Genomic DNA, 17,712 nt, shown 5'->3' with positions numbered 1-17,712 from the left:
AAAAACATACAAGACTAACAAAGGCCAGAGGCTCCTGTAATGGGACAGGTGCAAAAATGCGACGGGGTTAAACATTTTTTGTGAGATCTCAACACTCCCCTATACCTCTAGCCAATGTGGAATAAACAAACACACAGCAATACGCACAGTAAAATTCGATTCAAAAGAATTCCGAGTCCCATGTTAAAATAGTTAACAGAAGAAACTAAGCAAAATGACAATATTCAACATAAATTAACAAAGGACTACTAGCAGTTACTAATATGCCAGCTCCAGACCTCAATTAAACTGATTGAAAGATTATGTCTTCATCATATGAAAATCAAGCACAATCCCTCCTGTTAGGGGTTAAGTATCCTACCATCATAAAATATAAGATATAAGAACATTGCCCGTATATTCCATGACAATAACAACTTTATTTTCCAGTCATTATACAGAACACAAGTGAAAGAATTAAAGGATGATGTAGAAGAGAAAAATAAAAGTTATGAAGACATACAAACAGATCTAATAGCATTAGAGGAGGAAAAGTAAGCTGCCAATCTTATTATTAAGCATCATACAAGATAAGGCAGCTTTTGGGTTGTTGTTTTGTTTTATTTTGGGGGGAGGGGGTTTGAAGCATTTATTATCTTTTTCTAGTGAGACAGTAGAAAGAAGTTATTTCTAGCTCACCTTCAAATGGACAGTAAACTGTACATTACAATTAACTGTTGTTTTTATATTTGTTTCAGATTTTTTTTTGTAAATATGCATTCCAGTATAATTGTTATTAATTAAGATCATCGCCAATTCTAATTTAAATATTAAAACTTTATTAAATGTGCGGTGAAAAAGAAGTAAGTTTTTACAAGTCAAACATGTGCTTTATTTTATATGTAATGCCCATGTGTGAAATGTCTTCACAGGATTAAACACTTAATGGTAAATTGCAAAATAATTTCATGCTAATTGAAAGGAGTGTAACAATTGTCAGTTCAAACACTTTTACGAGTAATAAAATTAAAAATACGATGATTTTATTAAACAGAACAAATCCTGTAAATGAATCCGAAATCAATCCTAATTTAGTATTAACTTGATTCTTCCGTTTCCTATTTAGTTTTCAAAATTGATGGAAGCATTGGAGATACCTGAGAAATTTTGTGTTATTAAAATCATTTTAAACTTTTGCATTCCATATCAATCATAAACTTTTGCATTCCATAAATTGTTCTTGAACATTTTCAGAAAAACAATAAGCAACTTCATGAAGTAAATATGATGAAATCAGTCCAATACAAGTTAATTGATGCCATTAATCGAGCGTAAATAATTTTGACAGTTTGAATAAAAGACCCAAACTTTCAAGTCATTTCAAAATGACCAAAATTTTGTGAAAAAATTTCCAGATCCTTGGTTCCTTATTATAAATGAATAACTTTTAATTGTATTACAAAATAAAAATGATAGATTTAAAAGAAATGTAATGTTTCAAATGTTATATCTGGTTTTGCTCATTTCAGGGACTCACTAGTCCAGCAGTTACAGTTAGCTCTTGCCAAAGCTGAATCAGAACATATAGCCTTAACAATAGCTGAAGAACAATTAGCAGATGTTGAGAAAGAAAAAACTGTGTTACGATTAGAAATAAAAGAATTAGTATCTCGACATAAAAATGAACTGAACAAAAAAGAAAATATGCTAGTTGCAGTGAGTATTCAGCTGTGTTAAGGATTAGATATTTAAGTATCGTGTCACACACAGAGAAATAGATTTAAAAAAGATATCAATTTATTGATTTTTCAAAAAACAAAAGAATAAATTGAACAAATAATAGAAATACTAGAATAAGTTTTGTGACCTATATTGATTTGAACAAGAAAGTATGCTAGCTACTATATATGGTCATGAAAATTTTATCTTGTATATTGAAGTGTCCTTAAAATTGATCATATTTGTAGAAGATCCAACTCACAATTTTATAATTTTGTATCAGATGAGTAAAATGAAAAATAGTGGATATGAAATATTTGAGATTATTTATCATACATAATAATTCTAGGAATGAATTTTATTTCAAAGATAGCTTTTATAGTTGATATTCATTTTAAAAAGTAAGTTTGAAATGCATGAACAGAAGAAAGTATTGAAAATTTATTCAAGAAGACATTATGATAAGTTACTTATATAAAATAATTGTGTTTATTGAAGAATAATTCTAACAAAATCACTGATAATTATATAATTTGTTTATTGTTTAGTCTGACGATAACTGTCGGGAATATTCAAAGAAAGTAGAACAGATACAGATGGAGAAAGATGATATCGTAAACAGAATGAAAAGTTTGCAGGATGGTGAGTTATATCAAATAAGCATATGAATAAATATACCCAAATTATTGAACAGATGTTAAACAATTCTAACAAAATATGAAAGACTTAGATTTTTACAATAGCAGAACCAAAAGAGACCAAGAAAAAATGATCCTATGAAAAACTGAATTGAATCAAGGTTGTTTATTCTGTAATGAAATATTGAAGAAGAAAATTCTCACTCAAACTAGTGGTGAGGCTAGAACACTTAGTATCTAGATCTGGGAAAATATATTGTGCAATTACCAGGAGTGAATTCCTAGTAAAAAAAAAAACCATTAGGGGATTTTATACATACTAAAACACTATTTTACATCTTGTTCAGACAAAAAACATTTGATATTTTGAAAAAAAAAATCTTTTTAGATTATCAAAATATGCAACAGAAGAGCGTTCCAGATAATGAACTTGATAAAATAAAGAAAAGTTTAGAAGAAGAAAGAATGAAAAAGATTCAGGTATACATGTATATATTATTTTAGACGAGGATAAAAAAAAGTGTAGATATAATGACATCTGTGAGAAAGTTTTATAATGGAATTATTTAGATATAACTAAAAACTGTTATTTACAGAAAAAAATAGATTTAAAAAAAAAACAAGAACAGGAGAGATTAGATAATAGATGAATATTTTCTATACATTTTTGGAAAATTTTGAAGAAAGAAGCTGAAATATTAAAAAAAAGATAGTGGAATAATTTTGTGTATGTTTTGTAAATAATATACCTATCATCTATGAATAAAATGTTTTAGGCTGTCAATAAGTTGGCAGAAATAATGAATAGGAAAGAATTCAGAAACCAGGGTAAAACTAAAAATGCTAACTCAGATCAGAGTGTGAAGAAAAAAGACAGAGAACTGAGAAAACTACAACAAGAGTTATTAATGGTAAGACTTACACACAAATACTTCTCAATATGTTAATGTCTTACCAACTTTTATGGGAAAATTCTACTTCTTTTTTGTGTTGTTGGGTTGAACCCTCATTGACCTATACCCAACATCTTCATTTGTTACTTATTTTGTTATTTGTACTAGCCATCTTTAAATGGTAGTTCTCTGTTAATTTGGAGTAATGAGCTCAGTAAGTAGATTTGAAATTATTTCTTCTCAATTTAGATGAATGTCTTGTACCTTTAACCAATTTGTTTTTGTTGTGTTGTGTCTTGAGGTCTCATTCTGAAATATTTCAGGAAAAAGAAAAATATAATAAAATGGTAGAAAAACATGGGCGTGATTTGTCTGAAACCCAGGCAGCTTTATATGATGAAGGACAACAAAAAGCTCATTTACAGATGGAATTAGATTCTAAAGATAGTGAAATAGAACAACTAAGACAAAAACTTGCCTATGGTAGTATTGATTCAACTTCAATCAACAGTATAACAATGGAAGATGGAGATGGGTCTGGTAAGCTGTGTACCTTATTGTTTGAAAAGTTATCCGACCATCAACCTTGAAATAAAGTTGGACTTACGATATTACTCATATTTATATTTTGTTATGATATAAAACAGTAATGATGAGTTACTGATTACACATACTAGTAATCACTTTTTAAAAGGCATATTGGAAAAAAATGGAATCTGGAAGCACTTGAGCAATAATTGTTTTGTATAGACAAGAGATACAGTTTGTTCTACCCAATTGTTATTTTCCCTTTCTTAAAAGTTGGTAATTGGCAAATAGACTATTGCACAGAACATTCCAGCAGATAAACTTTGGATAATCTCAAAATACTGACATCATCCAATCAAAATAACCATTACAAATGAAATTAATTAGAATCAGGCAGAATGATGTAAATCGTGCAAAAGTTTGGACCAAGACAAAGTCAACATTTTTTCCAGCTGTCTTTGTTCGTTAACATTTAAATTTAGAATTTATAAAAGTTGTGATTTTTTATTGGAAACAAATACTTAAAAAGATAATACAAGATACCGGTAATTTGATTGAAGGAATTGCATTTGTGAATTTCAGATGTGATATTAGAGGGTTGGTTAGCAGTTCCTAATAAATCTAATATTAAAAAATATGGTTGGAAAAAACAGTTTGTGGTAGTTAGCAGTCGGAAAGTGTTATTTTATAATACAGAAAATGATAAACAGAATTCTGATCCAGTCTTAGTATTAGATATAGAGTAAGTTTATTTTCTGTTTCTTATTGTTATATAAGTCAGGTTGATATATCTTTTAAACTGATATGTATATATTAAAATATTGCATAGTGATGTGAAAGGGAATTAACTTATTACATTTAACTGCATAACCAGAAATGACATAAATATGTGCAAATATTCTACATTACTGATATGGTGTGATTTTAATTGATTTCCAATAAAAATTTACCTTGAATGGTTGATGTTAATTAAGAAGACATTATAAAATAATATGCAAATATAAAAATTATGAATAGATGGAAAGCCGTACCTGCCAACCCTCCCGTTTTGAGTGGAAGTCTCCCACACAAACGACAAAATACTGAATATCTCCTGCTTACCAGTCTGCTGCCGTGCATGCATTTGGATATTTTAACCAAGAATGACCAGCATTTGTATTTCTCAGGATTTTTCATTACTGTCGATAGAAATGAGCAAACAATGGGCAATCATTTGAAAACTTTGGAGAGTAGTTATTATGTTCGATTTATATTAATGAGTAATTGAAAATCATTTCTGCCTTGTCAACGGGGTTTTTCTTTCAGAAACCAAAAGATAAATTTGACAACTTATCATGGCTGAAACTTTATTTAGTATTGAATTGAAGAAATAAAGTATATTTATTGACTCTTATTGGTGATTTGTAGATTTATATATTTAGCTTGCAAATGTCATTCGTTCAAAATCTCCCCCTCAGCTGTCATAGAGTAGGGGAGATCTCCCTCATTGAAGGTTTCAGAGGTTGCCAGGTATGTGCAAAGCTGTAGCAACACATAGGGATCATGTGTGTCATCTTGTGTTGTCATAATTCTGTGTGACAGAAGTTAACTAAACTCGCACACTTCTACTACAGAACATAAAGTTGTGCACCTGCTATTTTAATTTTTTCCCATACCAAATATTGACTTCACCATGTTGGCTTAACTACTGAATTGTGGTTTTGTAGAAAATTATTCCATGTGCGATCAGTGACACAGGGAGATGTATATAGAGCTGAAGCTAAGGATGTGCCAAGGATCTTTCAGGTTAGTCTTATGTTCAGTCTTACAGCATTTGAACATTTTTAATCCGGTTTTTTAAAGGCAGGTTAGAATGGACCACACCATATAATATAACAGAATATAACAACTTTTTTTAGAGGACAAATTTAAAATAGCTAAATTGGTTTTATTTGTGAATGTCTTGTATCTGTACTTTTGTGTTTTATAATTATGACCCACCAAAATATGAAGGATATTGAATACACAATCATAAATTGTCATACGGAAAAAAAGTCACACTGTTTATACAAATCTCATACCATATTTCATATATTCCAAATTAAAATCTTCAGAACATAACTTCACAATATATTTTAGTTTAAAGAGGACTCTGTTACAGTGAACAGAGTAAGAACTTAGTAATGTCAGGGACAGATTGATCTTGATGGTAACTACCCAGGGACCCTCTGATGGCAGGAAAAGACTTTAACGTTAACAGGAGTCGAGGACAATGGAACTGTTACAAATGACAATTGATAAAAATATTGGTTATTGAACACCATACCATTGTATTCATTATCCCTAAAAATAAAGGATAAATGAAATAATTTCGATCACAACACAGGGTTTTTTCCTGGTGTAAGCTCCTCCATTGTTAAATATTCATCCATGGAAATTCCTTGACATTATATATTTGGGAGAAATGAATGTGACATGAAAACTGATGATTTCATCATACAAAGAAAAGTTAACACTTTATCTTTATTTACTAACTTAAAGTTTATATCAAATATATGGTGTTATATGATGCCCTATATTATAAAAATATTCCTTATAAGTATCAGTTTCCAAATAGATAAGATGTATCTGGAATATTTTTTTGTAGGTGCTGTATGCCTCAGAAGGTGAAAATCGACGCCAGTCTGAAGTTCATGAAATTGCCCAACAAGTAAGCTAATATCAATCATATCGCTTTGTGTATATTATACATATTTCAATTAAATATATTCTAATTTATTGTGTCGCCTCAACCAAGTGGCAGAGGTGAGACTAAGGCATTTGTTGTTTTGGTGGCAGTGGTGAGACTTAGGGTTGTTGATTTGGTGGCAGCAGTGTCAACATCAACAATTTGTTTAAGTTTGGGATGAGGACAGTGAAACTACTTATAATAAATCAATAACAATTGATATACAGTTGTGTTAGTATCGGAACATCTCATTTCCATGGAGATATTTTCCCTGCACCCTAGTCATGGTCCTCTAAAAGTTTTGCTTAGTTTACTTGTCGTTACAATTTAAATTTAATACATTTGTATTATACTATCAAAATAGCATACAGACAATGACCCATCTCTGTGGAAACAGTTTATACTATCAAAATAGCCTACAGGCAATGACCCATCTCTGTGTAAACAGTTTATACTATCAATATAGCATACAGGCAATGACCCATCTCTGTGTAAACAGTTTATACTATCAAAATAGCATACAGGCAATGACCCATCTCTGTGTAAACAGTTTATACTATCAAAATAGCATACAGGCAATGACCCATCTCTGTGTAAACAGTTTATACTATCAAAATAGCATACAGGCAATGACCCATCTCTGTGTAAACAGTTTATACTATCAAAATAGCATACAGGCAATGACCCATCTCTGTGTAAACAGTTTATACTATCAATATAGCATACAGGCAATGACCCATCTCTATGACCCATCTCTGTGTAAACAGTTTATACGATCAAAATAGCATACATGCAATGACCCATCTCTGTGTAAACAGTTTATACTATCAAAATAGCATACAGACAATGACCCATCTCTGTGTAAACAGTTTATACTATCAAAATAGCATACAGGCAATGACCCATCTCTGTGGAAACAGTTTATACTATCAAAATAGCATACAGGCAATGACCCATCTCTGTGTAAACAGTTTATACTATCAATATAACATACAGGCAATGACCCATCTCTGTGTAAACAGTTTATTAACAAATTGAACACATACAAAGATAAGTTTTAAGAGAGATATCATCAATAAAAAGGAGACGAAGGTAAATGAAATGAACAAGAAAAAACTTGTACACGTAGATGGTCATATGGCCACATCCCTAAACCACATGTCAACCTGTAAATAGCTCTTTGTCTCAAGTTGTTTATGATTTCAATAGGGATGAGGAACAGTGATAACAGACAAAATTCCTGACCTGATATAGAATTTCTGACTTTGTGTATGGCATATAAATCTATCAATTCTCAAAAAAGGTTAAGTTCAACTACAATTAGAGACCAAGGAAAATAACACAATTCAAAATATTTCCTAAAAGTGTTCCATTGCAATTTAATGTTTAATTTTAAATTCACATTGCAAAATGAAAACAATCTTTACCCTCAGTGCTGACAAGAACTTTGATTTCCTTTTTTTCTCTATCACTTCTATCCATATCTTATTAGTTGATTCAAAGTGTTCTGTATACATATTATAACGATACATTGCAATGTAATGCTTCTACACACATAATTGAGATGAAATACTTTACTAATTTTTGTTTACAGGACAAGTCAGCTGTGATTAACTATAAAGGCCATGAGTTAATTCCCTTACATTATAGAACTCCTACAACCTGTGATGCTTGTAATAAACCAGTGTGGCATCTTGTCCATCCACCTCAAGCTCTGGAATGTAGACGTATGTTATTTTCTTTATAAAACAATACTGTATATTGTTCATCCACCTCAAGCTCTTGAATGTAGACATACTTTATTTCCTTCATAAAACAACTTTTGTATATTGTCCATCCACCTCAAATTCTGGAATGTAGATGTGATTTATTTTCTTTATACAATAAGGATGCATCTAGTCCATTCACCATAAGTCTCCTGAGAAGTTTAATCAGAATACATTTATGTATATATATATGCTACATTGGTTGTCTGCATAACTGAAACTGTAATCTATTTGTTGAAAAATATCTGCATATACCAAAGTGTGACAGAATTTTGATTTTGGTTGACTTTTTTTTCTTCACAAAACCTTGCACATCTTAGACTAGACCATTTGAAATAAGAATTAAACATCACTGTATGAGAAAACAATACTGAACATGTATAGTTCATAGCTGGACAGCAATATTTTGTTTGCCTAGTTATGGTTTTATTCTATGCATGTACTACCAAAAGGATGTTGGAGAAAACTTTGTCTTCTAAGCATTTTGAATTTGTAACTTGTAACTACTTGTTCCTGCTTTCAATAGAAAATGATATGGGTATATTTTTCTTTGCAGATTGTCATACAAAAGTACATAAAGATCATTTTGATAAAAATGAAGAATTCATCGGTTATTGTAAAGGTATGGCACTATAACAAGAAAGAGTTAATCAACCATAAAAATTATTAAAATTTGGCAATGAATAATATATTTTTTTTATTTCTGCATTTTGATTTACCAAGATATATCATTTCTGGAAGGATATAAACATCATAAGATAATCAGTTTAGAAAAAGTCAAAGTTTAAAACTTGTTTGTATAAAAAAAAAATCACTGAATTTTAAATACTGTATGAAAATTTGTAATTTATTTGGTTTATGAAATAGTGATAATTTTATATTTACAGTAAATTATGACCAAAATATACAAGCAAAGGAAATGTTGCTGTTAGCTGAAAGTACTGAAAAACAAAAACAATGGATACAGCATTTAAGTAAAAAGATAACAAAGAAAGGCATTGTTAGTTCAGGAAATTTGAGGTTAGTCTAAAGTTTTTAAAAATATAAAATGTGCTGTCAGTGGGTCTTGTGAAGATTTTGTAATTAATGGACAATTCCTTTTCAGTCCTGTAAAAGGCTTTGTTCTGAAACATGGAAGTATTGCAGTTAGAGCTGATTCCGTGTATGTCCTAACACTATTACTGGTGACAATAACAGTAGTTCAAACAACATGGCTTTGTCTACATGTGCTTGAAAAGTATTGCACTCTTTTTGTGGTTTTCGTGTTATTGTGCATAAAGCTTCACAATGTCCAGTCTTGTATGGACAATTGGACCACCTCTGTGGTATCATGGTAACATGCCGGCCTTGAGTGTGGAATGTTGTGTGTTTTGATCCTTGGCCAAGTCAAACCCAAAACTTAAAAAAATTTCTGCTTCTCCGCTATACATGCAGCATTTAGGAGTGAGAGCAAGGACTGCTTGGCTCAGAGTCTGAATATTGAGTCTGGGTAAGGTGACATGTCTTCCTGCAGACTGTTACCTTGGGAACTAGCAAATATCTGACTCAGCATGTCTGTCTAGTACTATTCAATGTTCAGATTTATATCTGATTAACATGTTCTTGTCCTGAATAAAAATTTAATTTGCCACTGGACATTTAACAGCCAAGTTTGAACAATTCCACCTTACAAGCACACTACTTCTGAAGATGGGGAGTTTTTGAAATTTTGGTTACTAATAAAGATATCAAGACCATATTTGGCTGTAAACAAATTTTCAGTTGTACCCAAAGATTTCATGGCATTTTTGTGCCCATACTTCCTCCATTTTTGGGCAAGTTTCTTTTATTGTTGAACTTGTTCATATCCTGCAATGCATACAGTATTTGCAACTGTATGTTAAGCAACGATAGTAAAATCTGCCTTTTATTCCCATTACGACAGTCTTTGATCAGAGGATATGTCATTTTGTTCATTTGAATGTCCTTTTTAAGTTTTGCATTTAAGTTCAGAGGAATGATATTTTGATGGTGGAAGTTTATATGACAAGTATGATTTTGAGAGCTCTTGTGTAAGAATCAATCTGATTAAAGAAATAATGAAGTGTCTGCCTTTTCCATCTTTAAGAAGACATTCTATTTCAGTGAAAATAAGAGTAGATCCCTAAACAGAAGGAACAGTAAACAAGGTAGGGACCAGCACTGTGGAGTTTAGTACACTTCCTTATTTATTTCCCTGTAGTGCCCTTAATATCAAAATATTTCTACGGAGTCCTTGTTATGTCTATACTAATGTGTACCTTTTCTTCAATTACAGCACTTTAAGAGGGACGAAGCAGTATTCTTCATTTGGACCACAAGGTCGTCAAGGTAGTGGTCCGAGAAATGCAGCCACATTACCTCCTAACTCACGTCCAGGATGATAGCTGTTGAGAAAGGACAAGGGAAATGGCAGTCAACCAAACAATATCTACACAAAGACTGAGTGGTGCCTCAACCTTATTTCTACCTTTAAATCTTCCATTGGACAAATCACCCATCTTCCAATAGTGCTTTGTGAAAAATGTGCTTTGTATTTTCAGCATTCATAATTTCCATATAATATTCTCTATTTATAATTCCTTAGTGGTGCTTTTTATACATTATATTTTGGGTTATTAGGTGATAAAGTTTGGGACTAATATTATTAATGCAATGCAATCACTGTCTCCCATGAATTATCTCCCTTTATAAGCTAGTCATTGATCAGTGTTCATTATGATCTGTTCACTTTTATAAAAACAAAAATGTCTCTGGTTTTTACTGTATATTTTAATTTTATGCAAACGGAACATAAAAACATGACTGACACTTCAAAGGAGAAGGTACACTTTGGGATCAAACATGACTGACAGGAGTCAAATTGACCCTAAATTCCAAGGTATTTCCAAAGTTCTTAACCTTGCAGAAATAAATGTTTAAGCTATGTACTTTAATAAAACATTTCAGTTTTGACTTAAATTATTTACTTGTTAGATGTAATAAAGCCATTAAATGACAAAAAAGTCAGTTTTATGTTGAAAAATGGTATAGAGCAAAACCTTAAGCAATTGAATTTACATGACCAAATAAGCCACAAAATGTACCTCCTTCAGTTATTGAAGTATCCCAATAATATTTTCCAGGCACACAGTGCCATTGTAAGCTATATTCATCACATGGCGTTCATTGTCTGTCATCGAATAACTTTACAAATAACTTCTCTGGAATTACAAAGCCAAATGCAGCCAAACTTGGGAACTAGAGTAGATAAAAAAAAACTGTAAACAGCAAAAAAAGATCAACATAAGATGATCTATATCTACAAATAGGTCAATATGATTGAAATAGTCGATAAACTCCTTACAGGAGTAGTTAACCCTAAATCATAGCTATAACCCTTTTATTTTTTCCTATTATCTTAAAAAATACAATGGATAGAGAAAAATCTTGTCCAGCAAAAATGATCAGCAAAAAATATCTTGTTCTGCACAAGTTCCTTATCTACTCAAATATTCTTGTTGCATATGATCAAGTTTTATGCAAAATGAAAGGTGAACAATACAGGCTTCTTGCAATCTCTTGTTCAACATATATATTTTGATTTTGATATTTATGATAGAAATTTTGATGGAGCAAGATTATGCATAAATCTGTTATATAAGGTGAAAATTTCTGTGATCTTTTTATAAAAAGGGTAATTTGTATTAAATGAAAGAAACCATACATCATTACTTAATTAAATCAAAAATTAATGTTCAGCTTGTTACTGTAGTCATTTAATAGTAGCTTAGGAAAGCCAGTATACATCATGTTGTTGCCACAGATATCATTTTGTATATTTAATAGACTTGCATACTGTATTTTATTATTAATTGTTAAATGTAATTTTTTATGGATTTCTTCAGAACACAAACCATATATACTTATATTCAGCAATTAAGAAGTTATAATTATTTTTAAGAAATCGATTTTAAATGGTACTTAGTATTACTGAACAGCAATATTTTGGTACCTAGTTTTCTCTGTTGATTCTACAGTATTTAAAAAGTCAGTTTGTTAAGAAACTTTCCATTAAATTATTTAAGATTATATTATTATTGATTTGTTATTGAAAAAATGCCCATGTATTGCATAGTTAGTACAAGTTATAGTACAGTAGTACCAGAAGTTTAGAAAGTGCTAGTTTAGCAGATCTGTTTCATGATGAATTTTTGTTGATCAGAATCTCTCGTTATTAATGATATTTATATAATTTGACCAATGTAAGTGTTCATATGTTAACTTATATGATGTAAATCCATTATATCATTATTACAATGATAGGAACATAATTCAATCATATCAGAGGGAGACTGTTTAACATATCTGATCTACTCTTAGTTATAGCTATGGTATATATTATGATTAATTACAACATTGTTTACATTAATATGGCTGATATTTGTTTCTGATACTGTCTCAGAGTAAACAACATACAGGTTTTGGTTAGAGACATTTCTAAACGTAAGAATTAATTTCCATTAATTAATGAAATAGTGCTATTTAATTTTCATGCTTACCATGATATAAACCTACACTAGTGCTAATTAATCTACTTTTTATGCTCTCAGATATTGTTGAATTATATTATTTGTCATTGATTTGTAAACTATGTAAATAGATATGTGTATATATTGTACATGTATATATAGTGTGTACATTTAGCAATATAAATGGTGCTGATTTGTTACAATCATGTAAGACAAATGCTCAGTTAAGGTTGTAATGGACAAGTGATAGCTTAAACACCTTCATTTGATAATCATCTTATTTGCTTGGCTTTTCCCTTCAATAGTTAATAATAAACAATAATAATTTGATAATGACATACAATTAGGTTTATGTTCTACACTACCAATGGAAACACAATTCTATCATATTAAAAATTAAATCTTATAAAGGACAGATTTATTTCATTTATATTTATCTCTGTAGTAATGCTAGTTCTAGAGAGATTGAAAACAAGTTTTATAAGGATATGTAGCTCAGTCAAATATAAAATAGGTAGAAGTTTTTCCTTTATATTCATAATTTTTTAATCATAAAAAAGGGCATTAGAATAATTATTAAAAAGTTTTTTGTTTTGGGAGGTTTCAGTTTTAGAGATAAAATTTTCATGCACTTTTTAAATATACTCAGGACAAGTCTATGTTTTCCTCAAATACTTGGCTTTGGTAATATTGCAATGTTTTGGTACCAATTCATAATTTTGCAATATTTGAAATACTGAGATTTTACAGTTTGCAAAAGAAGTTTCATCAAACCAAATTTACCTCTTAATATTTCTTTGTTAAGTGTGTTATTTTTGGCGTGTTTGTTTTTGTTTAGAGGTACTATTTTTTTAGTTGAAATTCCATCTAATTCTTAACCACTTTGATATGTATGTTTGTATGTAATGGAGTAAAATGAAGTTCTGTTCAATTCTTCACTTGGGTTGCTACCTTATTAACTGAAAGAAGTAATGACACTGTTGTAATTGTAAACCTTCCAATTATGTCTTTGCAGTCAAATCATTTTTGTCACATCATCTTTTGTATTCCAAACTATCATGCTATCAAACCAAATTGATCAATCAGTACAATATGTTATCCCACTTCTACAGGAAGACTTTAGCAAGTCAGATATTTTAGTTGTGCAAGTAAATGATTTTCATTATAACAATTCTGTAGTCACACTAAGTAGATATTGCAGCATATCCAATTTTCGGGAATTCCAAATAATACATACAAGCATTTTTAAATATTTACAGTGAATTCAAATGCAAAATTGTGAAGCAAACTAGCTACATACAAAAGAAATTAATAGCGAGCAGAAAGGAGTTCTTGTATCTTCAATCATGAAAACTTCATACATTTATATTACTTGTGACTAACATATCATTTATTCAACTGTAAAAATTCTCTTACCTTAGTATTATGTTTAACTTTGCTCATTGTCATCACTTCAAGGTCATTCCAGTAAACACTTGCTTACAAAGTCATCGCCATGGAGACCAAACTGCTGCTGATTTCTCATTGTTTCATGTACATTATCAAATATAACTGTTGAACCTGCTTTGTATTTAGTTGAAGTTGGAAATGAAATTGCTTATAATTTTAATGATAAAAGTAGTGAGTTTGAACAATAATACTATATATTTTTATATAATAAGTGTTGCGAATTATAAAAAAATATAAGACTAAGTACATATATCATAATTGAATATTTTGATCAAGTCATCCCAGTACCAGCATTATGATCTGGGAAAATTGAAGAGCCTTTTTGATTTTAATGATAAAGGTAATATGAATAGGTGATTTCATTTCCAGTGAAGACAACTACCTAGAACATATTTTTGAACATTCCTGTTAGTACCAAGTGCTACCATTGTGCTATGCATGCTGTATCATTATACCTTGTATATACTGATGTACATATTTATGTGAGCTTAATGGCTTCTAATTGCATCAACCATATTTTTTATACTTGTGACACACATTGTATATTCTGACAAACATGTTTTGCATATCACATGCAACATCAATAAAATTTAATGCTAATGATATTTAGTTGTTTTATTGATATGACTTCCTCTTGGAAAACCTTCAGGGGAAAGTTACAAGAGACCCATTGTTTACTACTCACATTGAAGTAATGGTTCAATGAAATGCAGTTGGTCTCGCTCCTTTTTTTTTTTTTTTTGTCTGTTTCCTTGTTATTTGTATAAAATTCTATTTATGCGATTTGAACATTGGTAAACTACTGTTGCTTAGATTTACTCCTCACATTAAAGTTTAGAAGATTGATTTGTCATTTTTGACAGGAATTCTTTGGTATTTTTTGCTCTTAATATTAAACTTCGAAATTTTGGGCAAGAATCTGTGTCTTCTTTCCATTGAACAAACAATTAAGCACATATGAACAACCCAAAAAATCTTAACCTTATAACTGATTTATAGATAGTCACTTGGTCTTTGCTGAATACTTGTTTAATATGTGTTCGTCAAAGTATCCAATAGAAAAGATGAGTCTTGTTAGATTTATGTTACTAACAGAATTTTAAGGTTTATAAAACCTACTAAATAGTATGATAGTTGTCATATTTGTGCAATTTTATTTTATGAAGGATGACAGATATCATCTAGATTTCTTAGTTAAGGACACATAATGGGAATATGATGACTTGTAAGTCTTTCATGCATAATCTGGTTTTCATAAAGGCTATTTATATATGAGATGAAAAGATGGTTAGTTCTTTACATATTGAGAGGACAATAATGGACCAAAGACTGGCACGAAACCAAGATTTTAGTGTAGTTCCAGTGAGCATAAACTATATTTCACAGTAAAACTAGATATGTTTATTTATCAAATTATGAGTATTTATGGTGGATTCTATTTCAAAATAGTGACAGTACTTTACATGCAAGTGCGGTCTTAATGAATTCGATCCAAACCATGGTTTATGTGAAAATGATGTGGGAAATAAGTTTCGTGTTTTTTTTCATGTTTAAGTTATTATTATTGACGTTAATTCATTTAAAAAAGAGGGACGAAAGATACCAGAGGGACAGTCAAACACATAGATCGAAAACAAACTGACAACGCCATGGCCAAAAATAAAAAGACAAATAGACAAATAATAGTACAGATGACACAACATAGAAAACTAAAGACTAAGCAACACGAACCCCACCAAAAACGGGGGGTGATCTCAGGTGCTCCGGAAGGGAATAACAAAAAACAAGGAAATATTTTTGAAAACATAATATATACAGAACCTTAAATACAGTGCTATAAAAGAGAGGCAAAAGATACAAAAGGGACATTCAAACTAATAAGTCACAAATAGACTGACAAAGTCATGGCAAAAAAAAAGAGAAAAAGACCAACAACAGTTTACAAAACACAACATAGAAAACTAAACACTGAGCAACATGAACCCCATCAAAAACTGGGAGATAACAGGTGCTCCTAAAGGGTATGCAGATCATGTTCCACATGTGGACCCGTCGTGTTGCTCGTGTTGGCAGAAACCCGAAGATAAGTCTAATTCGGTCGGTCACATTCGGGGAAAAGGAGGACAGGATTGGTTACGACGTTTGGAACACACCCGTCGTCATATTTGAAGCAGACATCGCGTCCCTTTTTCCCCAAATGTGACCTATCGAATTAAACTTACCACCGGGTTTGTACTAACATGAGCAACAAGAAAGGATACCACATGTGGAGCAGGATCTGCTAACCAATTTCAGAGCACCTGAGATCACTCCCAGTTTTTGGTGGGGTTTGTGTTGCTCAGTCTTTGGTTTCTATGTTGTGTTTTGTGTACTGTTCTTTGCCTGTTTGTCTTTTTCTTTTTTAGCCATGGCGTTGTCAGTTTATTTTAAACTTATGAGTTTGAAGGTCCCTTTGGTATCATTTGCCTCTCTTTTATTAGGTTCTACCAACTCAGGATGGCGTTCGTAAAATTTTCAAAGGGATGATTTCAACTTCACCAATTGGAACTCTTGGTTTAATAGCTTCCTTGTGAGCAGCAACCCTCTATCAATGAAATCATAATAGGAAACGCAAGCCCTGGAATATCGTTACAACTGGGAGATATATACTCCATATGCAGGTGCTGCTGGAATGTTGCACATCGGGAAGCTGAAATCATCTCTTTTGTCGTAAAGTTTTGCTTTCAACCGACCATCATTGTCAATTTCTAGATGTAAGTCAAGATATGAGGCAGACGAAACTGTATCTGTTGTATCTTTTATTTCATGTTCGATTGGATAGATGCGTTCAATATAAACTCATTATAGATAACAGGATTAAAATTTGGTACGCCAGACGCGGGTTTAACATAGTCAGCAAAATTTTAATTATTTTGTGAGAGGGCATCATCTACATAGCGGAAAGTGGAGTTCAGGATAATGCTTGCTAACTTTTCATTCTTCATAAGAAGCTCCTGTATGAAGCCAGCCTCATATCAAAAAAGGAACTAGTCAGCAAGAAGAGGAGCACAGCTGGTTCCCATGGGAAGGCGATTGTTTGTTGAAAAACACGTCCTCCAAACGTAACAAATATGTTGTCAATCAATATATCTATCATCTTGATAATGTCAGTTTCAGAGAACTTTTTGTTAGAATCAGATGCGATGTTAGTTATCGTTCTGGTCATCACATAGTAACTTAATTCATGTACTTATTACATAGATGGGAAATTTCTTACAACTTGATTGGACGAGTTGTGAATATATACTAAATTGGTTTGGCAATGCTTGGTAATATTTATGAACATTTAAAACGCTTTGCTGATGAATGTTTAAAATAACATAAACAAGTATTATCGAAGATACCAGAAAAATAGATATGTAAGTACTAGTATTCTTAAAAATGCAGTACATAAAAGTGATGTTGTGCTCACTATGTGAAATCTCCCTCTTATTCTTTAAAATGCAGTACATAAAAATGATGCTG

The 17,712-nt window shown here is 31.1% G+C and overlaps 1 protein-coding gene across 3 annotated transcripts in view; it reads left to right on the top strand.

Moving 5' to 3' along the window:
• Positions 1-14,813, top strand: part of LOC127735797 (rho-associated protein kinase 1-like) — a 62,986-nt gene extending 48,173 nt beyond the window's left edge. For all 3 annotated transcript variants that reach the window (XM_052246140.1, XM_052246129.1, XM_052246151.1), the window contains 13 exons: positions 430-533; positions 1,509-1,695; positions 2,247-2,340; positions 2,725-2,816; positions 3,113-3,247; positions 3,553-3,769; positions 4,340-4,499; positions 5,464-5,542; positions 6,384-6,446; positions 8,059-8,191; positions 8,787-8,852; positions 9,118-9,250; positions 10,527-14,813. In XM_052246140.1, the coding sequence (XP_052102100.1) occupies positions 430-533; positions 1,509-1,695; positions 2,247-2,340; positions 2,725-2,816; positions 3,113-3,247; positions 3,553-3,769; positions 4,340-4,499; positions 5,464-5,542; positions 6,384-6,446; positions 8,059-8,191; positions 8,787-8,852; positions 9,118-9,250; positions 10,527-10,632 (1,569 nt within the window). In that variant the 3' untranslated portion in view covers positions 10,633-14,813. The remainder of the gene's footprint in view (positions 1-429; positions 534-1,508; positions 1,696-2,246; positions 2,341-2,724; positions 2,817-3,112; positions 3,248-3,552; positions 3,770-4,339; positions 4,500-5,463; positions 5,543-6,383; positions 6,447-8,058; positions 8,192-8,786; positions 8,853-9,117; positions 9,251-10,526) is intronic.
• Positions 14,814-17,712: the final 2,899 nt, after the last annotated feature.

The sequence above is a fragment of the Mytilus californianus genome, unplaced genomic scaffold (genome assembly GCF_021869535.1).
Source record: "Mytilus californianus isolate M0D057914Y unplaced genomic scaffold, xbMytCali1.0.p SCAF_1, whole genome shotgun sequence".
NCBI lineage: Eukaryota > Metazoa > Mollusca > Bivalvia > Mytilida > Mytilidae > Mytilus > Mytilus californianus.
This window is presented reverse-complemented; position numbering and strand designations above follow the sequence as displayed.